Below are 24,422 nucleotides of genomic sequence, written 5' to 3' on the forward strand. Positions count from 1 at the left end.
TTTGTATATGCAGCGCCTACACGCAGTACTCACAAATACCACAAGAGGGCGCCGGATCCCATGGAACTGCAGTTACAGAAAGGCATGAGCCACCATGGGTGCTGGGAACTGAACTGGAACTGAACTCTGGTTCAGGACACTACACTGATACACGAGATTGAAATGTTCTATGTGTACTGTGGTTCAGTAGAGCAACTGCCTAAGAGGCAACAAGGAAGCCCAGCGCAGCGTACAAACAAAACCAAACCCCCAAGTCCCAAAGAGATGGTGACTTTTTTTTTTTTTTCTTTTTTTCGGAGCTGGGGACCGAACCCAGGGCCTTGCGATTGCTAGGCAAGCGCTCTACCACTGAGCTAAATCCCCAACCCCGAGATGGTGACTCTTTTCTCCCTTTTACGACAACATTAAAATAAACAAATAAAAACTCCTTTTAACACTTGAGAAAAAACTCCCAAGACTCCCTGTACCCAAGGCAGAGCCGCAGGCAGGCTCCTAGCCTGCTAGTGACCAGAGCAGACCAGCTGCCGTTTGTTTCCCTGACCCTTAAACCACTCAGAGAAAAGACAAGACACACAGGGCTCACACCGGTAATCCCAGTCATTGGGTGGCTGCAGCAGGAGGATGGCTACTCTGAGTTGAGGCCAGCACAGGCAATTTAATGACTTCAGGGTAAGACTTTCAAAAAGCTAACAAACAAACAAGCAACCCCCCAAACAGCAAAGGTGTTGGGTGCTTGTGCCTGCAGTCTCAGGCAGCAGGAGGTGGATAGGCAGGAATCTGAGTTCGAGGTCAACCTGGTCTGCAAAAAACTGACAGACAGAAGGACGAAGAGGAAGAGGAGGAGGAGGAGGGAGAAAAGGAAGAGGAAGAAGAGGAACAAAGAAGAGAAAGGAGAAGACGACAGGGGAGGGGAGAAGGGTGGAGAGGAGGGAGACCTGAGAATCTGAAGGAAGATTAATATTTAATTATCCTCCACTAAAAAGACAAACAGATTTTAGACTCAAAGGCAGGATGTTGGGGGGAGAGAGAGAGAAGAGGCGGGGGGGGGGGGGCCGGAAGGGGAAGGAGATAATCATGCTATTTTCCATCCTTTGTACAAAAAAAGCAAAAACCACTGTGACCCCCGAGAGGAAACCCCTAAGACGCTCCCATAAGGGCAATGTGGCCGATGCCAACAAGAACTTCATGAGGGCCCTGACAGGGGAGAGAACCCCTCACCCTTGAGGTGGAACCCATCACTGAGACTGTCAGGACCGAGACCCAAGACATCAAAGACGTCCTGACCGACCAGCAGCAGCTAATACGGGAAGGCAAGCTGTGGGAAAGGGCTGCCTGCTGTACGACCTCAAGAAATTCCTACCCTGCACGTGGTGCTGCGCCTGTGTCATGGCGTGATCCAACTGTCCCTTTGCCAGCGTGCCCAGAAATACAACAGAGACAACGTGATGGTGTGCATCCTGAAGTACAACTGTGCCAACCTCAGCACCTCAAGGCTGAGGGAAGCTCAGGTGGCCTCTCCAGCCCATGACTCTGGGACCCCAATGTCTTCCTCCCATTGACTGGAAAAGCGAACAATACCCCATACCTTCACTCAGGACAAGAGACCTATGACGGCTAGCCACGTGCATTTTGTTTTTCACACTCACAATACAACCTCTGCAGAGAAACCCAGCACCCGGCTAGAAACAAACAAAACACAAAACAAAACAAAACAAAATAAAAAAACCACCACCTGCCCAAACCACGCTGTTCTATCTGTTTTACGGTGGAGAAACGGCTCAGCAGGTAAGAGTGTGTACCGCTTTATCATAAGGACTGGAGTTTGGTTCCCAACTTGCGGGTAACTCCATCGCCAAGGGATCTGATGCCCCCTTCTGGCTTTTGTAGGTACTGCATGCACGCTTGTACACACGTATACACACACTCACGCAGGCACGCACGTCACATTTTCAGATTTCCCCTTTCCAGACTGAGCTTGGGTTCTCTGACGGGGCACACCGACCCGTCCTACCTCTGGTCGGTCTCCTTTTGGATCTCTTTATTGAGATCGTCCACTTTCTGTTGTAGTTTTTTCCTTCTCTGCTCAGGCGGGAAGTTGCTGAAGTCTTCCGGGGTGACACCCTGCAGACACAAACATAAGTGAGACTCCAGAAAGCCTTGAGATGCTCCTGGGCAGGAGGGGGCAGACCAAGCCTGCAGACCCGCAGAGCCAGCTACGCTTCCTCGCTGCACCAGCTGAGATGCAAAACTGAACAATGTGCAGACCTGGGGCAGAAGTCCCACAAACCACCGAGGGGCGCGTCCCGTGCAAGGGCCAGAGCACCACAGGGAAGGCCAGGTGCAACCACACCGCAGGAGGAGAAATGAAAGAAATGGGTCTGACCCGGAAGGGGACCCGTAGGTGTTTAGAGACTGGTGTGTTTGCATTCTCTGACCATTCCCACCCAGTATAGAAGCGTAGGAAGCAGTGCTTCAGTAATGTCATCCGGTCCCTGTCAGTAATGTGCCTAAGTTTCTGCTCTTCCCTGAGTTGAAGCGTTCCTAATGGTCTCTCCTCTCACTGCTGAGGCATTCGGGGCTCCTGCCCCTGTGAAGCGACAGACAGGCTATCACTTTCCATTGTGGATGTGAGCAAAAAGTACACTTAGAAAGATCCCCTTCTGTTGTGACTCCAGTGTGATTTGTCCCTTACTGTCTCTGGGGCTCCAGAATTACTTCCCCTGGTGCACAAAGCCACCCTCCCCTGCTTCTACTGTCAGAGCGTGTGGTGACACACCCTGACCCCTTTCCTGCAGGGTTGAATCTGGGGCCTATGTGTCCTAGGCAAGCATTTTACTTTCCAGGCGACGGTCTCAAACTCACAACAATCCCCCTGCCTTAGTGTTTCAGGTACTGAAATTATGGCTGTGAACCGCCACATCTAGTTCCTGATTCCCACTCCCCAATTTTAAAAGATTTTATTTTAAAATTGTGTGTGTGTCTCTCTCTCTGTGTGTATGTGTGCGCGCGCGTGCGCATGTGCACGCACACCTGTGGGATCAGTGCTCATAGAGACCAGAAGAGGGCGTTAGATTCACTGGGATGAATTACTGGTGGTCATGAGCTACAAGATGTAATGGAACGGGGTCCTCCGCACTCTCCTAACTACTGAGCCATTTCTCCAGCCCTGGCCCAAGTACCTGCTGTTTGAAGCGGCCCTTCAGACTGAGGCTCCTGGGCGCCCGGGTTGCAGGCGTGAGTCCCCACACCTGGCCAGGACTCCCTTTTAAGATCCCAGCTCACTCTTGCCTCTTTGCTTTTAGTCAATCTCAGGAGCTGGTCCTCCTCCAAGGACCGCCTCCTTGGCTTCACTTGCAGCAAGAGTTTTTCCTTAAGCGAGGCTGTTTTTTTTTTGTTTTTTGTTTTTTTTTTTTTCATAAAGAATGAAATGTATTCAACGGACCCAGAGAAAGCCAGGAAATTTACAAGAAGAGATTTTACTTGAAAACCTCAATTCTTTTCAAACAAGAGGGAGACTGACTTGGGGGCGAGAAGAGAGGGGGCCCAGAGAATGTGATTCTGGAATCCGGCTGGATTTGCCAAGCCGCTTACTTGGGGGCTCGTGACAGAGGCTTCTAGGCTGGTTGTGAGAAGCCGGTGGACGGGAAGCGCATGAGTCAGCACATAGCCTGCCTCTTGGGCCAGGTGGCGATCAGAGCTCCATCCTGAGACGCCCTGGGTGCGTGTGATGGGTCTGTGAGCAGGAGGGGAAGAGGATGGGCAATGTTCCTGTCACCAAGCCAAGCACGGTCCTGCAGGCCAGCGGGAGCAGCGGCTCCCTCAGTTTGATGGCAGCTGAGGTGGCTTCCCTCTCCCATGCACGCTATTTGAAAACATCACTGTCTAGTTTTCTACTCATTCTAGTTAGGCATTGAGTGTGGAGGAAAATCTGTCTTTACAGTTTTTATTCATTCTACAATCTGTGGGCGTCAGCTCCACCTTTCAACCACATGGGTCTCCGAAATGATGGAACTCAAGGCCATCATCAGGTTTAGCAGCAAGCACCCCTGTCCCCCGTGAGCCATCTTGGTGACGCTGATACTTGTTTCCGTGTGTGTGTGTGTGTGTGTGTGTGTGTGTGTGTGTGTGTGTGTGTGTGTGAGTCTGTGTTTGTGTATATATGTGTGTGTGTTTGTGTGTGTGTGTGTGTAGGTCAGAGGACAGCTTCCTTATCTTTGTTACTTTGCTTGAGACACGGTCTCTCGGTTGTCTCCCATTGCATACTATGTCTCCCGACGTGGTGCTAGGCTTAAATACACCCCTGCCTGCTGCTGCGCTTTTAAATGGATTCTAGAAATTTAAGGTCTCAGGCTTGGGCTTATAAACATTTTCACCTCTGGGCTCATCTTTCCCAGCCCTGAGGTTTTTGTTTTGTGTTGTTTTTAGATCTCAGACGTAACAAAATTCAATGCAAGTCACGCAGCTGTGTTGGTGAGGTGATCTGGGCAGTGGCCAGAGAGCCCTCTAGAACTTTCTGTGATGGTGGGAACATTCTGCGGCTGCACTGTCTGGTCCAGCAATTGCAAGTGGCTGTTTCAGTGGTGACCTGAATGTACTTAGAACATGTTTGAGGCTTGGACGGCATCTGAATGGCTACAGAGACGCCTGTAAGGAATGCTCTGGGCTTGGTGGTTTGTGACTGGTCACAGGAGAGACAGCTCTAGTTACTTACGACAACGAAATCATTACCTTCAATTGATAAAGGGCCCACTGAATCAACCAGCCGGGTCCCTCTCTGGCCATCTTGACTATTTCAATAGCGCCATCACTTAAAAACAAGTCACTGGAAAAGCCTCAAACCTCGGTTGCTATGGAAATTTAGGGCAGCAGCATCTCATATAAACTTCAGATCTATAAGAAAGGGCGTCTCGCCCAATTAGGCTTTTGAAGTTTTTATTTCCTCAAACAGAGCTCTGACAGGTGACTCACTCTGTGGAGAAGGGGCTCTTGTTTCGAGCTCTGAGTCACCAGGGACGACTCTGACAAAGCTGGAATGGCCCAGTTTGAAGAATGGTGGAACCTGCCCTGGAGGGTGTGGTCACGCACACCCAGGTTAGAGGGATCTGTATTAGGCCTTGCCCCATCTTCGGATGGAACCCACACTGCTCCTGGGTACAAGCTCCCTAGGTCAAACAGGTACTCGCATACTCCAGGGGTCACTCCAGCGTCTTTCCCTCACTGCATCTCACAACCTTGAACCTGGCTTTTCGGTGAGGAGTGGCTTCCTCTGGGACTCACCTGTCTCCACCCCTCAGTGCTGGGGTTGAAGATATACACAGCTGTACTTGCCTTGAGCACGTCCTCAGGCCTGTAAGAGCAAGCTGCCCTACCCACTGAGCCATCTCTAAATGCCACAGAATCAGCCGCTCACTCCCAAGCTGGTGAAAGGATTTGTATCCCAAAAGGAAAGACTGCTTAGCGTCATTCGGCATCCAAGCCTCTTCCCTCCCCGGGCGAGACCTCTGGACTGCAGACTCTTCGTTCCTGGGGTTTTATGTCTGAGAAATGTTATTTAATAAAATATATTTTTTGCTTTGAGATTGACTGGACTGCGGATAAAAAAGAGTCAGTTGGGAAATGATGTATGTCCATGTGTGCATGTACATGAGAGTCACAGTCACATGTCACATCAGGCCATCAAGGCAGGACCCCCAGCAAGAGTAATGCCCCCAGTATTACTCCGTGGTTAGCTCACACGTCCCTCACTGCGAGAACGCAGGAGTCTGCTCTGCCTTGGCACTCAGGGGAATTCTGTGAAATTCATCTTTATTTCATTTCATTTTATTTTTTTGTGGTGTTGAGGGTCTGTATTAGGCAGACACTGTACCCCTGGGCCAAGTCCTCAGTCCTCATTCATTCTCAAAGCATAGTGGGTTATGTTGGTTAAGATTTTCTTTTGGTAAATCAAACAGTTACTCGGGCTGTTCGCTGGAGCTGCCCCATGAAGGAGACGAAAGACAGACAGATGTAGCGAGATATCAGCTCAAGCAAGGATGGACGATGAGGGAGAGTTCCCCTTTTCATCAAAGCATCTGTGGCCCCTGGAATCAGTTTTACCCAATGCTCCCCCAGAAGACCGTAGCTTCCCACTGGTCTTCCCTACCAAAAACTTGAGCAGTCATGACAGGCACGACGAATGCCTGAGTGTCTCCTTTAAGGTCTCTCTAAATAGCTCTGGCTGGCCTGGAACTTCACTCTGTAGACCAGGCTGGCCTTGAACTCCCAGAGATCCGCCTGCCTCTGCCTCCCAAGTGTCTCCTTTAGGCGCACAGTTTGTGTGTGTGTGTGTGTGTGTGTGTGTGTGTGTGTGTGTGTGTGTGTGTGTGTGTGAAATATCTACTTCTGTGGCTCCCAGGAAGGGCTGCCTTCCAACTCTTTAAATTTATTTTGACCCAGAATGATCCGGTAGGAAGACTCACCCCAACTTCTGACATTTGCTTTTAGATGAATACAGAGAGTTGATCAATGCTTGGCAACTCTGAGGTCCCCAAAGTTTAAAAAAAAAAAATCGAATAATGTTAAGCATTAATTTTCTTAGTGAACAAGACAGCCACGCAACCAGAGGTGAAATACACACCACCAAAAGCGCCCACGGGAGAAATGAACAGGTGAACAGTTAATGTCGGAGGCAGGCTGCAGAGCACACACAGCACACACCAGAACCCAATTAGACCAAGGACATGCACGGAGAACGTTGTGCTTACCAGCTTGAGCGAAAGCTTCACGGAAAATTGAAGAGGTAACAAACGGGAAGAGAGGAAGAGAGAGAGAGAGAGAAAACACACGTCAGAAGAGGAGGCATTTGGGCATCTGACTGGACTCATAACATCAGCTCCCTGTGGACTTGTGAAACGGCCGGGCAGATCTGTGCAAAAGTTCACAGGAGGGGTTGGTCGTGAGAGAAACACTTCTTAGCATCTTGGGTACCAAAGGTGTGAGGAGGGTCCGACGTGGCCCTGCAGAGTCACCGCCCAGTAGATGCCTATGAAACCAACTTGCCGGGGAGGGTGACTTGGGGAGGTGCTGGGAACAGACCCCAGGGCCTTAAACCTGTTAGGCATAGCGGTGACATAGGTGACATAATGACCCCTAGCGGTGACACATAGTGACCCTAAAAGGAGAAAAAAATGCATAGCACTTCTCTCCCAGGACATCTTAAGCAGACTCTTTTTAAAATATTACTTTTGAGACAAGGTTACCCAAGGTACACCCCTGGCTGGGGTGGCCTCAGGTTTTTGGGGAGCCTTCCTTCCCTTGTCTCCTGAGCGCTGGGGTCACTGGCAGCCCCTCCTCTTGGTGTTTAGTTTTTATTTTTTAACATTAGCTTTGGAAAAAAATATTTATTTTTATGCGCACGTGCACCTGTGTGTGTGTGGTGTGTGGTGTGTGTGTGTAAATGTGTGTGCACACACTCTAGGGCATGCACGAGCTCAGCTAAAAAAGGGCAACAGGACCCTTGGAACTGGAGTCATGGGGGTGTGAACAGACATGTAGGTGCTGGGAACGGAATTCTGCTTCTCTGAGAACAGCAAGGGCTCTTCACTGCTGTGCCATCTCTCCAGCACCCCCCACTTTACACTGATTGTGTGTGTGTGTGTGTGTGTGTGTGTGTGTGTGTGTGTACCCATCGTGCCACAGTGGAGTGTGGAGGTCAGAAGCTAGAAGGCTTCTTGACAAGAGGATGGAGATGATGGGACAATGTGATCTCCCGTCTGCCACCAGGACCTCTCCTGGGCCGAGAGGGTGACTTTTGAGACTCGTTCTTTTTCAAAGTGAATTGATTTCCTCTGAGGGAGCTTTGGGCCTTGGTATGTAGCTCAGGCTAGCCTTGAGCTCTTGATCCTTCCCAACTAGTGGGATTACAGGCTGCTTGAGGCACTGATCTCCATGTCTGTCCACGGAGGTGACACAGCCTTGGAGCGGGCGGGAGCAGGAGCTGCAGCTCGTGGAAGCTGACTTTAGGCTGTGTTAGGTAAGCACTGCCTTGGGTCCCAGTGCTGCTGTGGGTGGGTGAGCTAATCCCAAAGGGCCACAGCAGCTCCGTTACTGCCGGGGCCTGGAGACAGGAAGGTCCCCACCAGAAACACGATTCTGTGAGACCCTGCAATCTGCCTAGGGACCGTGCAACATGTGACTTAATTTCTGGCAATGCAGGAGGTTCTAGTAAGGGGTAATAAGGTGCGGATGTATTTGGACGATAAGCTACCAAAGAAAGCACACTTGGATTTCCACGCCAGGCAGGGAGGGGTTAAAATTCCTTATCCAGCTTTTTTAATCTTTTTTTCATCCTTAAGATTATTTAAAGCTGAAACTTCTGGCTGGGCTTGATGCCGCACACTCAGGACGTAGAGGTCTGGTCTGCACAGTGAGTTCCAAGCCAGCCAGAACTGCATAGATGTTGTCTCCAAAAAAAAAAAAAAAAAAGAGTTGATACTCCTGTGTATATAGGCAATCCCTTTTTAAAGAAAACGGTTCCCGGGCAGAAGGAAGAGATCGTTAAGTAGGAAAGCAATGATTGGACAGCGTTTCAAAAAGTGTCTGCAAAGGCATGGCCATGACCTGGCTGAGCCTCCTGGAGCTGAAGCACAGATTGTCCGTCACAAGCTGAGTTCATCATTCAGACAGACAACACTCACGGTGCGTAGCAGGAGGCGGCCCCCACAGAGCACACCGGCAGACGCCGGTATTTCCTCTCACACAATCTTAATTGCAAAGTTCTAGAACCTGACTCACTATTTATTCTCTGTGGGGCTCCTCTCATGACTTGGGACTAGAATCGAAATCTCCTAGCACCGAATTTGTGATATCAATAGGAAGGTTTCCACTTCAAAATAAGAACAAATGATTAAAACTGAACATCCGTTCCAAGAGAAACTGGAACTAATAAATTCTCACACTCGGTTTTTTGGAAACACCGAAACCCTCGAATTCCATTTTCTGAAGCGGGTGGTGACAGATCACCTGCCAGAGGCGCCACCCCAGTGTGCGGAATTCTTTTTAAAGGTGACTAAGTAAGTCATACATAAGCCAGACAATTAGGTCACTTCCGATTAGAAAGCAAGTCTTCTCCTAGGAGAATAACAGCAGGGACGCCATGGAGGGCGTGACTAGACACTAAGGGACCAAAGCCATCAGCTTCAGGCAACAGGGGCTCTGAGAGGAGCAAGCATCAATGACACGGGAGGGAGACAGAGCCAGCGTGTCCATGTGTCATTGAACGGTCACAGCTACTAACCTCCAGCGCAAAGAAAGGGGACGGTAAGTGCTCGAGCAGACGTGAGATGGTGAACTCTCCTGGAATTGTCTCTGCTCATGCTTCTTTGAGTTTTTGTTCTCCAGGCTTGTGTCATGGCTTCCTAGTGACCCATTGGCTACAGACACAGATGTGGATCCCTTCATGGTCACACTACCATGCCCTGAACGGTCGAGTTCAGTGGCTACACACGACAGCTGTATTTTGTGGGTAAATTGCTGCCACAGACACATATCCAGGGTTACCAGGGATCTCTCAGGCGGCAGTCACTGGCTCTTTAAAGATTTTACCAGAACTAAGAAAAAAGTGGGCTCTCAGACAGTGAGTTAGCTCAGTGGATGCCCCCGGGGCACTGGATGCCCATTAGAGGGAGGGCTCTGATCTTTCTACACAAGCTTTGGAGCTAAAACAGCTGTTTGAATTTACACAGTAAGACCCCTCCCTTGTCCCGGAGAGTCTTGTTTGAGGTGGAAGTGTTACAGCTGCACCTGGGTCCCCAGTCTTGGCGCTGTCCAGGGGACAGCTTTGGCTGTGACTGTCTTAAGTGCCTCACGGCGGACTTACAACATAGTTCCTAGCCTCCAAGGCATGCGTGGGTTTCCCTAGAGTCCTCTTCATGAGCTCTTTGTGATAACACAGAGACTGAGTCTGCCAACAGTCAGCAAGAGAACACGGTAAGACACTCGAGAAAGGAGAACCGCACATTCGTAACATGGCACGCAACAGTGGGCGTTCACAACGTCACGCTCTGCTTTAGGGCTTTTTTTTCCCTAAGATTAACTCTCAACTACGAGAGAAGTCAGCTAGTTTTAGCTAGACAATTGCTTTGCATAGGCTCAAATGGAAATTCTCATTTTAGACACTAGAAATTACCTTTTGTAGAGTCAAATTCAGGACATGTTCGTTCTGTCTGTCTGTCTATCAATCTATCAAATATATATATGTGTGTATATATATATATGTGTCTGTGTGTATATATATATTTACCTATCCATCCATCATCTCTCATCTACCTATCTGCCATCTATCAATCATCTATCCATCTCTATCTCTCTGTATCTCTCTATCCACGTAACAATCTCTACCTCTCTCACGCCCCTTTGGCTTTCCTGTCACGTAGCTTGCATTGCCCTCAAACTCCCTGTGTCGGGGAAGATGACCTGGATCTCCTGGTCCTCCAGTTCTCACCTCCCCAGGCCTGGGATCATAGGCATGTGCTAAGGACACACTCTCTAGTCTTTATTTGACTTTTATAAAGATGGAGCGATGGCGGTCTGGCAGTGTCAGCCCTCTGTAAATATCACAGAACCATTTAATCCCGTTGAACTATTTACAAATAAACTAAGCTATGCTAAGAAACGTTTGCACACTGAGCCAGGTGGTGATGGTGCAAACCTGTAGCCCCAGCACTCAGCAGGCGGGGGAGGGCAGGTCTCTGTGAGTTCAAGGCAAGACTGTCTACATAGTGAGTTCATGGACAGCCAGGGCTAGACAGTGAGACCCCATTTCAGAAAAAAGAAAGGAAGAAAAGAAAAAAAGAAATGTTTGCATGCAATTTCCACACTCTGGTCATTAAACCAGATACTTCAAATCTGAGGGCTGTCAAATGTGATAAATTAAAAGACACACCACGGGGTACTGGAGGGATGGCTCAATGGTTAGGAGCACATGCTGCTCTTGCAGAGTATCTGGGTTTGATTCCCGGCACCCACATGGTGACTCACAACCATTGGTAACTCCAGACCCAGGGGATCCAATGTCTTCTTCAGTACAGAGGGGAGTGGACACACATGTGGTCCAGACACACCGGCAGGGAACACTCACGCAGATAAAAGTAAAATGAAAAAAAATCAGAATGGGATGAAACAGACACCACAGCCCCAGGCAGTTATTCTCCGAGAGTAGCAGAGAGCTCACTTGCTCACGAGTCTCAAGTTCAGGTTCAGGGGAAAGTGAAATGGGAGAGAGGGTTCCATGCCTGTGGCCGGCATGGACCTGCCACCACACCTCCCGCACTGATGCTAGGGTCTAGTTCCCCAGACATTGGGTTTAGGATGTTTTCTTTTCAAAGGCCTGCTGTTCCTCCCTGCCTCCCTCCCTCAGCTTCCTTTCCCCCACTGCTCCTTGCAGGAAGAAGCATCAGATTTGACCCTACTGCTTCTCACAACTGATGGCAACATAACCGACCTCCGTGTGCCTTATCCACGGCCCTTACTGCCGAAGTTTCTGGCTCGTCTGTCACTGGACAATGCACTTACCTTCCAGGAAAGTTTCCATCAAAGAAATTTCCCAAAATCAAAATGTTTAAGACCTTTCTTCCCCTTGTACTAATCGAACACACACTCTTTGGCCTTGGCCAACACACTTTGGTGACACCAGAACACAGACGCAGAAACCATCGATGACCGGGAGACTGTGGAATGTGGCGTCATGGACCACACATGCAAACGGATAGCAACTGAAGACACTTAGCACATCTCATGTGTGACAGACAGATGCAGATGTTTATAAACAAGTGATCACGTGGTAACGGGATGGAACTGGCTCTGAGCCTGGCTCACCCTGGCTACATCCGTGGAAATTTCTCTGATGGAGAGTGAAGTTCTAAAAGCCAACATAATTGAGCCAAGGAGCTGCCGATTGCTCAGCCAGTCCCAACAATAGAACTCAGCACGATCCATCGGCCACTTCTGAAGCTACTCTGCCTGCTGACAGTGGCTAGGTCCTGACAGCTTTAGGAAATTAAATTTCTGATTTAATTAAGAAATGATTACACTTACTTATTCAGCACTTGTGTGTGTGTGTGTGTGTGTGTGTGTGTGTGTGTGTGTGTGTGTGAGCGAGCGCGTACATGTGGAGGTCACAGGGCTGCTTGCATGAGTTGGTTCTTCCCTTCCCCCTTGTAGGTCCCAGGGACGGAACTTTCATTGTTGGGCCTGTTTCATTGTTGGCTTGTATCATTGATGGCCCTGAGCCATCTTACCAGCCCAAATTTGATTTCTAACTTGACCTACTAAGTAGCCTTCAAAGCAAAACAATTCTCTCAAATGTACCCTTCCTTCCTTCAACCTTGGTTTTCTGGACACTACTCTTCCTTTTGTATGCTCATTCATTTATCTACTGAGAGCAGAGGGCAGCGGGCTGCTCTGGAGAGTTGGCTCTCTCCTTTCACTTTGTGTCCTAGGAATTGAACTCAGGTGGTGAGGCTTCCCTCAAGCACTTTTACAGACTGGGCCATCTCTATGACCCATTCTTTTCTTTTCTTTTCTTTTCTTTTCTTTTCTTTTCTTTTCTCTTCTCTTCTTTTCTTTTCGAGATAGGATTTCGCTTAGCACAGGCTGGCCTCAGACTAGCTGTGCACCCAATGATGACCTTTGACTTTCTGATCTTCACAGGCTCCAACCATTGCATGATTTGTGCTGTGCTCAGGATGCAAGCTAGGCAAGCACTCCAAGCTAAGCCACACTCTGGGCTGGCCCCTCCCTCCCTCCTTTCTTCCTTCCTCCCTTACTTCTTCTTCCCTTCCTTCCTCCTTCCTTCCTTTCTTTTGTTCTCTGTCTCTCTCTCTCTCTCTCTCTCTCTCTCTCTCTCTCTCTCTCTCTCTCTCTCTCTCTCTCTCTGAAAACAGGATCTCACTATCTCACTATGAAGCCCAGGCTGGTCTTAAACTTACTGCAATCCTCCTGCCTCTGGAGTACTGAGGTTATATGTAGACCAGAACACTATTTCTATGGAATGAAGACTCTCTTGGTACAGGGATTCCACAAATAAAGAAATCCACCAGTGGGTGGAGCTAAGGCAGACGCTCATCTAATTAGCCACGGTTTGGAGTCCTTCCCATGCCAGAGGATGGTGGGGTAGAAAACACAAACTTGGGAACTTTGCATTTGCAAGGATGCTGCTTATCAGCCAAGGTCTGGTAAACCAATTCTGGCTTTAGAGATAACTGAGCTCTATATTGAAGTGTCCCCAGCTGGCCATGGTGGCACATGACTTTAATCTCAACACTCCAGGGAGGCTCTAGGCTAGCCTGGGCTACAGAGTGAGTTCCAGGACAGGCAGGGTTATGTAGAGACCATCTCCAAAAAAAAAAAAAAAAAAAAAAAAAAAAAAAAAAAAAAAAAAAGAAAGAAAAGAAAGAAAGAAGTGTCTGAGCGCTCAGATGCTTGGAGATCCTAGGAGGAAGGCATCCAGCTACATCCGCAGGGAAACGCCACAGGCCAGGACCTGCAGGTGGATGAGGCACTGACCATTCGGCTACCGACTTTTTGTCTGTTTGTTTGAGGTAGGGTCTTACTTTATATCCCAGGCTAGCCTAGAAGGACATGTAGCTGAAGCTAGCCTCAAACTTAACATTTTCTTGCCTCGGCCTCCCAAGTGTTAGGATTACAGGCGTGAGGCACCACACTCAGCCAGACAGTTATTATGAACACGACTAGAGAAGGCTCACTTGGGAGGCTACCAATTACTTTATTCCAACTCTCTCCTATTAAGCTGAGCTGGTATCTATGCTGAAAGACTGCCCAGTTCCTATAGAGCTCCGTGTATGGTTACAAACTAGAGGGCTTTTGTCTGCCTGCTTGTTTTGAGACAGAATCTCATATAGCCCAGGATGGCTCGGGACTATGTAGCCAAGGATGTCTCTGAACTTCTGACCCTCCGAAGGCTGGGAGGACAGATCATGAAATGTCACACCTGATTCCAGACGTGCGTCCTGACAGCAACCACATTCTGAGAGACTGCTCCCTGACCTTGGGTGCCACAGAGTGTCAGACCGTGTGAGCGGACTCTGGTTTTCTGTCCTAGCTCCACACTCTATTAGCACGCCACTTCACCGCCAAGAAAGGAGGGGACGGAATGGAGCAGGAAGCCCGCTGAGGAATGCTGCTGCCCCCGTTGTACCTTCTCCCTATGCAGAGAGACGCAGATTTGAGAGGTATTCTATTGTCACCCCTTAACTTCGCAAGGGAACCAGTGTGCCTGGCCAGCTTCCTTCCTCCTCACCAGCGGCGTCATTCGGACAGCAGAACCTACGTTGCGCCCCTGCCTGTAATTAGTCAGCACAGATTTTCTGACTGTCCAGTCACTTCCACTTCCTCACCTTCACAGAGTCAGAGCTGGTGAGGCCAAGGGGAAAAAGGAATGACTTCTGAAGGGTGCTTCCGGCATGTATTTGAGAGTAAAAGACCTCAGGCCCACTGGCTCTCTCCTCCTCACACCCCTCCACACGGCTCTCTGGGAGCCTGGGCTCAAGCCCTCTCTCCCTTTAAATGTTATAGGGAAACACACAGGGTCCATTCACAAAGTAAAATATGCGGAACGAGACAGGCAACACAGTGTGCGAGAGACGCAGGATTCCAGAGCGGAACTTACCCCACGCTTTAGGCTCCGGAAGCAGTGGATTTTGGGTTTGGAGGTCATGAACTCGTTGAAGCGGTGGGAGAGGGGTTCCTTTTGCTGCTTGGGAGACTGGGGGCCGTTGGGAACAGCAGAGGGTGAGGCAGAGGCAGGGGGAGGAGGGGGAGGCTGGTGGGGGGATGTTAAAAGGGTCATAAGCTATATGTGAGGGGGGCGGAACGATGACGGAAAAAAAAAATCAGAAACAAGAAGACACAAAACAGAAATAAGCATCAAATCATATTCAAGATCCAAAGCAAGTAAAACACAAACCATTAATATTGATGCCACGGTACAAAAGAAATCATGGAGGATGCGGTCCACGGAGAAGGGGGTGGAAAGGAGAGGGTTCGTGAGTACGCGCGATAGGACAGCAGAAGATTATGACCCAAAGCTCATGCAGACGGCCACATGCAAGCTAAGGCTCTCGTTAGTCGTTCTAAAACCAGTTTAAGCCAGAGGGGTAAACATTTCCACACCTAAACTAACACAGCTCGATGGGGCAAAAGAGGGTCTAAATCACCGAGGTTTTGGAAAAACAGGGGGACAGTCCTGTCCTGGGAAACTCAGACAATCAGTCTGTTCTACGGTTAATGCAGTAAGGCCACTTCCGTCCGGTTTAGACTGCTAGATTAGCTGTCATGCACCTACATACCACGCTATGAAAAGAAAACGGAAAAATGTTCACGGAGACAGAGGTTAACCTGTCAAAACCTAGGCCAGGCCGGCAAGCTTGATTAGATGGGACATGATCCCCTTGCTCCCAGCAGTGGTGCCCAGCAGTCTGGGAGGATGGGGGTGGGTGAGAGGGCCGTGAGGTCAGTGATGTTAGTGTGGGTGACAGTCCTGGGACAACGCATCTGTAATAAGACAGAGGCCATGGCAAAGACTCCAACACCAGAGAGAGACCGTTTGAACCGTGAAATGAACGCAGCACGCTAACTGTCCTCTCTCGCTTTCTCAAAGTTTAGATCTTAGCTTGATTAAGACCAAAAGATAAACTCCAAGCCTCTGCACCTTGTGGTTCTCAGCCCGCACGGGGTCCAAACGGCCAGTACCTTGTTTTTCTTGATGAACGGCCAGAGCTTGCCTCTGGACTTGCCTCCAAACTTGAGCTCGGGCTTGCCTTCTTTGGAACTGGAAAGGCTGTTGTCTGACACCGTGCGTTTCATGGGCTGTGTGTAATCTTCGAATTCAATGTCTCCGGGAGGCTCGAATCCTGACTTATAGGCTTCTACGACTAGCTGGGAGTCCTGCAATAACACCCATGGACAAGCAGGTCAAAACACCGAGACTGATCCCAAAACATCCGCCTGAGAATCCCCCTGAGACTGGTTTTCTTTTCCTTGGCACTGTGTTCATTACTGCAGAGACTCATAATGTTTTGCCCCCAAAGAGACTTTCCATATCTCAGATCCACCTCCCATGATGCTTTGCCTTTGAAGGATTCCGCCTTTGTCCACACGGATTACAGCGTGCCACCGAACCCTTGAACAGGGTGACTGGAGGAAGCTTCACATAGACTTTTAAATTTTTCTGAGAGACCTAGAACTGGTGACATAATTGTGAAGAAGAGGAAGAGGAGGAGGGGGGAGAAGGAGGAGGAGGAGGAGGAGAAGGAGAAGGAGAGAAGAAGAAGAAGAAGAAGAAGAAGAAGAAGAAGAAGAAGAAGAAGAAGAAGAAGAAGAAGAAGAGGAGGAGGAGGAGGAGGAGGAGGAGGAAGAAGAAGAGGAAGAAGAAGAAGAAAGAAGAAGATCATTCAATCAAGGTAAGATTGGTTTGAGCACCTCAGGTAGAAAGCTCGCCTGTAGGCTGCAGAGGCAGGGAGGACGCCATTCACTTTGGAGCACTGAAATGCTCAATTTCAAATTCTCAATGAAATGTGAGGCAAGGGATCTTACAGTCGGAATTCTACACAAGGAGACCACCTATTGCCTGGGACTTTCTCTTACAAATATTTACCATCTAAACATTCCAAGGCAGCTGAGCACACCAGACCGACAGAACTCTTTTCAGAGGTCATTAAAAAGTGGGACACAGGGATCCGAGCGGATATTTTCAACAAAAGACAATTTTGCCTCCCTGGGGACTTGTGACAACACCTGAAAGTGACACGGACTATCCAACGAGGGGTACCATCAGCATCCAGTGTCGAACATGCCACACTCTGCAGGCAGCTGGGTCACTGGTGCCCTGAGAGCTTTGCCTTGTTCCAGAAATCCCAGCAAAACACTTCCATTCAATTCAGTGACGACCCCATGGGTGTGTTTTGCACAGAAGGGCGGGGGAACTAAACCCCAAACACTGAGGCCACAAAGAAAGGCCTTTCCAGTGGAAAAGGACAAAGACCGCACCCAGCAGCTGCCAGGGTCCCCGAACCAGGTGCTGCTGGTGGGACAGGGAGAGAGATGATGGCCCCCAGAGAAGCCCAGGGACCGCGCTTACGTTTTTCTGGTCAATAGACTCGGCCGCCTTCACTATACCGTCCAGGCACTTCCCGATGATGGGTATCACCTGCCGGTCCACCTCTGCATACGTCTTCATGGACTCTCCAATGCGCACAATCCTCCTCTCCTCCATCTCTTGGATTTTCTACAAAGAGCAGACCATGTATGAAACGGTCTACCGCTGACCCAGGTGGTTGTTTTGGGGTGATTACTGTTTCCCTGCATTTACTGTACAGCCTGCTATGGGGGTCCAATGAATGGCTGGGCTGCCTAGTGAGCCCTTCGACAACAGAAGTGCAGTTGCAGGGGGACTCTGTGCCATGGAATGTTGGTTTCAGTCTGCAGGATCTACAGTCACCAAACATCCTCTGGGCGCACCAATGAAGGGGTTTCTCGATCAGTTTAATTGAGGTGGGATGACCCACCCTAAATGTGGGCGTCACTATTCACCGTGCTGGGGTTCCAGCCTAGGAAAAGGAAGGCAGGCCCACAAGACACCTCAGCAGGTGCGTTGGCTCTCGTCAACAAGCTTGACAACCCGAATTTGAACCCCAGAACCCACCCAGCAAGGAGAAAGCGGTACGTTTTCTGCCCACTGCGTGCACTGTGTTACAAGCATCCGCCTCACACACAACCACATACTAAACACATGAATGAATAAATGTAAATCCTTTCACATATGAGGAGAGGGGGCCGGAGAGATGGCTCAGTGGTTAACACTGGATATTCTTCCTGTGGACTTGGGTTTGCTTCTCAGCACCCCACATGGGGCTCACAACCATCTAGAGTCCCAGGGGCCTCAGCGCCCTCTTCTGAGTAACACAGGCACTGCATGCACATGATGCACAGAATGCATGAAAATAAAAATCACTCATGCACATAAAATAAAAATATAGAAAAAAATTAAAACGAGGAGAAGGTGAACCAAGCGCTAACACCCACCGTCCCTTGTTTCCCAACTCCTGATACCATGTGACCAGCACCTTCTCCTACAGTGACTTCTGCGCCAGGATAACCTCAACTGTGAGACAATAAACCCTTCCTTCCTGAAGCTGGCCTTGTGGGAGGGCCTTATCACAGCCCCAAGAAAGAAGTACAACCCACCACAGTGACTTTATTATTGTTATTATTATTGTTGTTGTTGTTGTTGTTTGGAAACAGGCTAGCTTTGACTTGTGATCCTTCTGCCTCTACTTCCCACGTCCTGGGATTACAACAGAGGTCCGTGTCTGCTGTTTCTGTTTGTTTGTTTGTTTGTTTTTAGCTTTATTAGTATCCTCCTTGGCAATACGCACCCCTCCACTGTCTCAAAGCAACCCAGGCTGAGGCAGAACCGGAGTCCCGCCCCTCCACAGCACAGAGCAGTGATCTCACCCTCCAGCACTGGGACCTTTAGTACAGTTAGTTTCTCATGGCGTGGTGACCCGCCACCCCCAACCATAGAGGTATTCCGTTGCTAGGTCATGACTGTGATTTTGCTACTGTTATGCATCATATTATAAATACCTGTGTTTGTCTTAGGTGACCTCTGTGAAAGGGTGGTCCCACCCCTAAAGGGGTCTCGACCTACAGGTTGAGAAATATTGACCTGAAGGCTCGTGGTGGGGACCCTGAGAACCCAATCGGACCCAACCAAGGGGTTACTTCAGTCTGTTACTTTGGCTTTTCTACATTTGGAACTCAAATCCTAAAAGATTCCCCAAATGGCATGGTGGTGGTGTCATACTTGTGTTCTGGAAGCTGAGGCAGGAGGATCACTAGTTTGAGGCTGGCCTGGACTACATAGCAAGACTCTGTCTCAAAAAAACAAATAAGAAACAGACGAAAAGTCTCCAAATAGGAATATAAAGCATGTGTGTGTGTGTGTGTGTGTGTGTGTGTGTGTGTGTGTGTGTGTGTGTGTGTCTGGACTGATTTCGTGTTGGGGACGGAAGGTAAGGCTTAGCTGTGACTGTGACAAACCAGTGCTCCACAGTGAGCTTCATCCAGAGCCTCTTATTCCATTTTTGAGCCCTTGAGATAGCCCCCACCCCCCCCCAAAATGCAGGAGCCGGGCAGTGGCAGCACACTCCTTTAATCCCAGCACTCGGGAGGCAGAGGCAAGTGGATCTCTGAGTTGAAAATCAGCCTGGTCTACAGAGTGAGTTCCAAGACACAGAGAAGCCCTGTTTTGGAAAACCCAAAAATAAATAGATAGGTCCAGGCTCAGTTTGTAAAATTCTTGCCGCTGAGTTTAACCCTCAACGATCACGCACAAATGCCAGGGTCACTCGGGGTGGGGTGCCAGCACTGTGGAGGCAGAGATAGGAAGATCTCTAGCCCTGACTGCTGGCCTGCCCAGCTCCGAGGGCAAGCTTCAAATCAGTGTGAGAGCCTCCACATAGTAGGTGCTTCTGAGTAGCACCTTTACCCCAGCACTCAGAGCAAGTTCCAGGACAGCCAGGGGTCCACAGTGAGACTCTCTGCACACACACACACACACACACACACACACACACACACACACACACACACACACACACACATTTTAAAAAGAAAACGAGAACAATTCAAGGGAAACAATACTTGTTTGTTCAAATCGCACAGCTCTGAATGCTGCTTTGTCTCCTGGAGCTAAGCAGGCGATTCTTGTAGCCAGAGTATGCTTTAAAGAGGAAGTGCTCAGCTAAAAGGCACAGTTGTAAAATCTCAGCCCCTGCAAAAACGGGGGACGGGGGTGCAATAAAAACCAGGAGGTCTACACAGGCACCCAGTGAACCCCGAGTTAGCATTGTTTCATTCTTTATTGCTGGCCATCGACTAATCTACATACAGGTTAAGGGGAAACGACTCAGTGGGTGCTGGGGAGATGGCTCGGTGGATAAGATGCTTGCTGTGCAGGCTTGAGGACCTGAGATTAATGTCCAGAAACTCTATAAAAATCTGGGTGTGTGGGAAGCACCTGTAAGCCCTATCCAAGGGACCTAAAACAGGAGAATCCATGAAGCTTGCTGGCCAGCCACTGCACTCTAAGATTTTCTTTTAGATTTAGTGTGTGTGTGTGTGTGTGTGTGTGTGTGTGTGTGTGTGTGTGTGTGTGTGTTAATGTATACTATGTGTGTGCAGATGTCCGCGGTGGTGCCAAAGCTGATGGCAGATCTCCTGGGGCTGGAGTTGAAGGCAGTGGTGAAGTCACCCAATGTGGGTTCTGGGAAACTCCCTACAGGAGCAGCAGGCGTTTTAACTACAAAGCCATCTCTCCAGCTTGCCACAGAGACCCAACCTCAGATAAAAGGGCGAGAGATGGGAAGATGGTTCAGTGCCTCAGAGCACTGGCCGCTCTGAGGTTAATTCCCAGCAGCCACGTGTCCTCTCATAATCATCTGCAATTCTAGTTGCAGGGACCCAAGGCCCTCTTCTGACCTCTAGTGTCACTAGACATGCCCATGGTGTACATATGTATATCCAAGTTGGCTTCATACACACACACACACACACACACACACACACACTCACAGACACACATGTTTGCACACACACACAGACACACACACACTCACAGACACACACTCTCACAGACACACACAGACACACACACACACACACACACACACACACTCACAGACACACACGTTTGCACACACTCACAGACACACACTCTCACAGACACACAGACACACACAGACACACACACACGTTTGCACACACACAGGCTGGATGATTGCCAGCTGAGGTACACACACAGTGACTTCCAGGCTGCAGTGAGGCCCTGTCACATCAGAACATCCGTCTTCACAATCCTTGAGCGCTGTGGGGCGCTTACCTGGAAGATGTTGGGGATGTGGGTGTGGTAGTACTCCCACTGCTCCTGGTTGAACCTCTGCAGGATTAAGGAGTAATCAGCTTTGCTGTCCTCTGCCATTTGCTGGCGCATCTGAGCTTGTTGTCGCGCCTTGGGGCGAAAGTAAGAAAATACTGTTTATACAGAAAGACAAAAGCCTACAAAGGGGCATACCAGGGCCCAAATCACTTGATATACTTGATATATATATATATATATATATATATATATATATACACACACACACACACACACACACACACACACACACATATATCAAGAGAAGATATATACAGTCAGTGCTCTTAACCACTGAGCCATCTCTCCAGCCCTCCCTTGACTTTTAACATTTATTGATTTTGTGTATGAGTGTGCTGCACACCCATGGAGGTTGGAGGACTTGTGGGTGTTGGTTCTCTCCTGTCACCATACGGGTCCATCGGGCTTGGTGGCAAATACCTTGTGGTGGTTTGGATAGGTTTGGGGCCCCCATAGACTCATGTGTTTGAATGCCTGGCCCACGGGGAGTAGGACTATTAAGAGGTGGGCCTTGCTTGAGTAATTTTGTCCCTGTGGGAGTGGGCTCTGAGGTCTCCTATGTTTGAGGCTATGCCCAGTATGGTATCACACAGTCTTTTTCTGATGCCTGTGGATCGAGATGTAGAAGTCTCAGCTCCTTCACCAGTACCATGTCTGCCTGCACGCTGCCAGGCTTCCCGATGTGAAGATAATGGACTTCTAAACTGTAAGCCAGCCCCAAATGTTTTTCTTTTATAAGAGTTGCCTTGGTCATGGTGTCTCTTCACATCAATGAAACCCTAAGATGCACCCTTACCCGTTAACCACTTTAGGAGCCTTAGGTAAGTTTAGTTTCATATTTAAATGTATATGGCTGTTTTGTACACACGTATATCCATGTGCTACATGTCCTATTGCCCAAGGAGGCCAGAAGAAGGTATCTAGAGTTAAAGATGGTTATGAGCCTCGGTTCTCTGAGAGAGCAGCCAGTGCTCTTTTGAGTCCGTTTGAGGGAAGGGTTCTGGGTATCAGTGAAACCCGTGGGCTGGCTCATGCTAGGCACATGTCTCCAGCCCACTCGGGTGAGTTTTTATTCTCCGACGTTCTCACTGGCTTCTGACCTGGTGACCTTAACCACTTTCCCCACACATTCCGGTCTCCCTGGGTAGGCCAAGGGGAAGGTCCTGGTGGCTTCCTTCATTTTCTTCCCTATTCATGAGAAACGTCACCTGGTATTTCCAAGTGCTTCCTTATTCCCCGGGGCTTTTCAGTCCTCTAAGGCATGGAGTCTTCTCAGGTAACCGGGGTGTGTTTTAGCCACGGTTCCCCTTTGCCCGCAGCCTGTCAGCTCATCCTGGCCACACAGGCTCTGCTAACCTGGGTGTGTTTTGGCCACCACATTCTTCATCTTTGCTGGCGGAGTGGCCTGTCAACACCCTGGCCATATGCTGTGCCTTCCGCCGCCGACAGAGCACCCCCCTTCCCCTGCCTGCCAAGCACATTAACTGAAGTCTCTGTGGCAGTCACTCCTAGATAAAAACTCCTCCCCGCGCGTGGCAGACAGCAGCCATCCTGATCATCATCCCCTGCCTGCCTCCCATCTGCATTGCCAAGGCCTCTGACCTGAGCCCCCCAACTCCTCGGTTCTCGCTGTCAGGAATATTTTAATAGGGGGATTCCCATGTATGCTAAAACTTCTAAAATAACTTCTGCCTCACACACAGACCTTTCTTGGAAAGTCTCATAGGGGAGGAGCAGGGAGGGAAGGAAAGGGGAAGGAAGGAGAGGACAGGGGGAGGGAGGGGGAAGACAGAGGGAGGTGGGGAGGACAGGAGAAGGGAGGGGAATCCCACTCCAGACACAACATTACTGCAATCAGATAAAGTGGTTGCCTGTTTATTTCAGAGAAATGATCCTAAAACAGAACAGAACATGTATGTGTGGATCACACACACACACACACACACACACACACACACACGCACGCACACACACACACACACAGAGAGAGAGAGAGAGAGAGAAACACACACAGACACAGACACAGGCACATCCATGAAGAAGCACATGGGAAACAGGGGTGGGATGGGGTGGGGTGGGTTAGGGGAACAACTGAAGGTAACAAGTCTGATTCTGATGTCTAAGGCTAAGCACCATGGTGTTTCACTTCTCGGTAAACTTGTGTGAAAACAGCCTCGGTCAGTAGGGCACGTGACACACACCTTTAACCCCAGCACTGGAAGGAGGAGGCAGGAAGATCTCGGTGAGTTTGAGGCTAGCCTGGTCTATATAGAGAGTTCCAGGACAGCCAGGGCTACGCAGAGAGATCTAGTCTCAAATACCTAAGACCTAAAACTAAAAAAAAAAAAGGGGGGGGGGAGGAGACTGTGGTTATCTATCTCAGAGCCTGAATTTCCTCTCCTAACCACACCACTGACTCACCGGCCTAAAAAAAGTTCCTATCCTAAGAACATCTTACATATAGTTCTCTCTCTCTCTCTCTCTCTCTCTCTCTCTCTCTCTCTCTCTCTCTCTCTCTCTCTCTCTCTGTGTGTGTGTGTGTTCAGTGAGAGTTTCAGAATGGATCTACACAATTCAAAAGGCTCACCTTGCCCAAGGACGTCAAGTTAGGAATAAACTGAATGAGACTCAGGTTATCTAGTTGCCATTGGAAAGATTAAATATATGCATCATAATTCTACTGAGAAACCCTGGGGAATCTCCCCAAATAAACCCAAATGGGCCCAGGTGTGGCCCCTACGATGCATGGGTTTGTTTCTTTAAAAAAATTTTTTTTCTTGGTAAATATTTATTTTTACTTAGTGTGTGTGGTTTTGCCTGTAGGTGTGTCTGTGCACGTATTATGTCTGTGGAGGCCAGCAAAAGGCATCAGAATCCCCCCCCCCCCCACCAGAGTTACAGATAGTTGTGAGCTGCCATGTCAGGGCTGGGAACTGAACCCTGGGTCTTTTGCAAAAGCAACCAATGCTTTTAACAACTGAGGTGTCTCTCCAGCCTCCGGATTTCACTTAACACTGTCCCTACCTGGCCTCTGTATGGGAATGAAGGCTTTGGATGAAAATATTTATTTATTTATATGAGTACACTGTAGTTGTCTTCAGACACACCAGAAGAGGGCATCAGATCTCATTACAAATGTTTGTGAGCCACCATGTGGTTGCTGGGAATTGAACTCAGGACCTCTGGAAGAGCAGTCAGTGCTCTAAACCTCTGAGACATCTCTCCAGACCTAGATTGCTTTTTTTTTTTTTTCTATTCTTTTATCATATTAGGGGTCGGGCAGATCGCATTACTTAGGCATCCCGCAAAGTAGGCGGGTCGCCTTAGATAGCAACCTTTACCCACTCAAAAACTCGTCTCACATAAGCAGTGAGGACTGGGGCATCACCCCGAATCGTTATTTTCCCTACTCATAAGTTTAAGGCAC

General features: G+C 49.1%; 1 protein-coding gene and 1 non-coding gene across 53 annotated transcripts in view; both read right to left on the reverse strand.

The window, feature by feature from the left end:
* The window catches only part of Fnbp1 (formin binding protein 1), a 115,629-nt gene that overhangs the window by 12,754 nt on the left and 78,453 nt on the right, over positions 1–24,422 (reverse strand). For 15 of the 52 annotated variants that reach the window (XR_015681209.1, XR_015681210.1, XR_015681207.1 and 12 more), the window contains exons 7-11: positions 20,939–21,067; positions 17,135–17,281; positions 15,748–15,942; positions 14,666–14,848; positions 2,012–2,121 (exon numbers count right to left, since the gene is read on the reverse strand). Coding sequence is in view for 22 of the 52 variants with exons in the window: in XM_087647818.1 (XP_087503944.1) it covers positions 2,012–2,121; positions 14,666–14,848; positions 15,748–15,942; positions 17,135–17,281; positions 20,939–21,067 (764 nt within the window). In the remaining 30 variants the exon portion in view is untranslated. 52 annotated transcript variants of the gene reach the window in all.
* Positions 24,272–24,422, reverse strand: LOC120102117 (U12 minor spliceosomal RNA). The gene has a single exon (XR_015685193.1). It is a non-coding gene; the product is annotated as a U12 minor spliceosomal RNA (small nuclear RNA).

The sequence above is a fragment of the Rattus norvegicus genome, chromosome 3, assembly GCF_021556685.1.
Source record: "Rattus norvegicus strain SHRSP/BbbUtx chromosome 3, alternate assembly SHRSP_T2T, whole genome shotgun sequence".
In the NCBI taxonomy this organism is placed as follows: domain Eukaryota; kingdom Metazoa; phylum Chordata; class Mammalia; order Rodentia; family Muridae; genus Rattus; species Rattus norvegicus.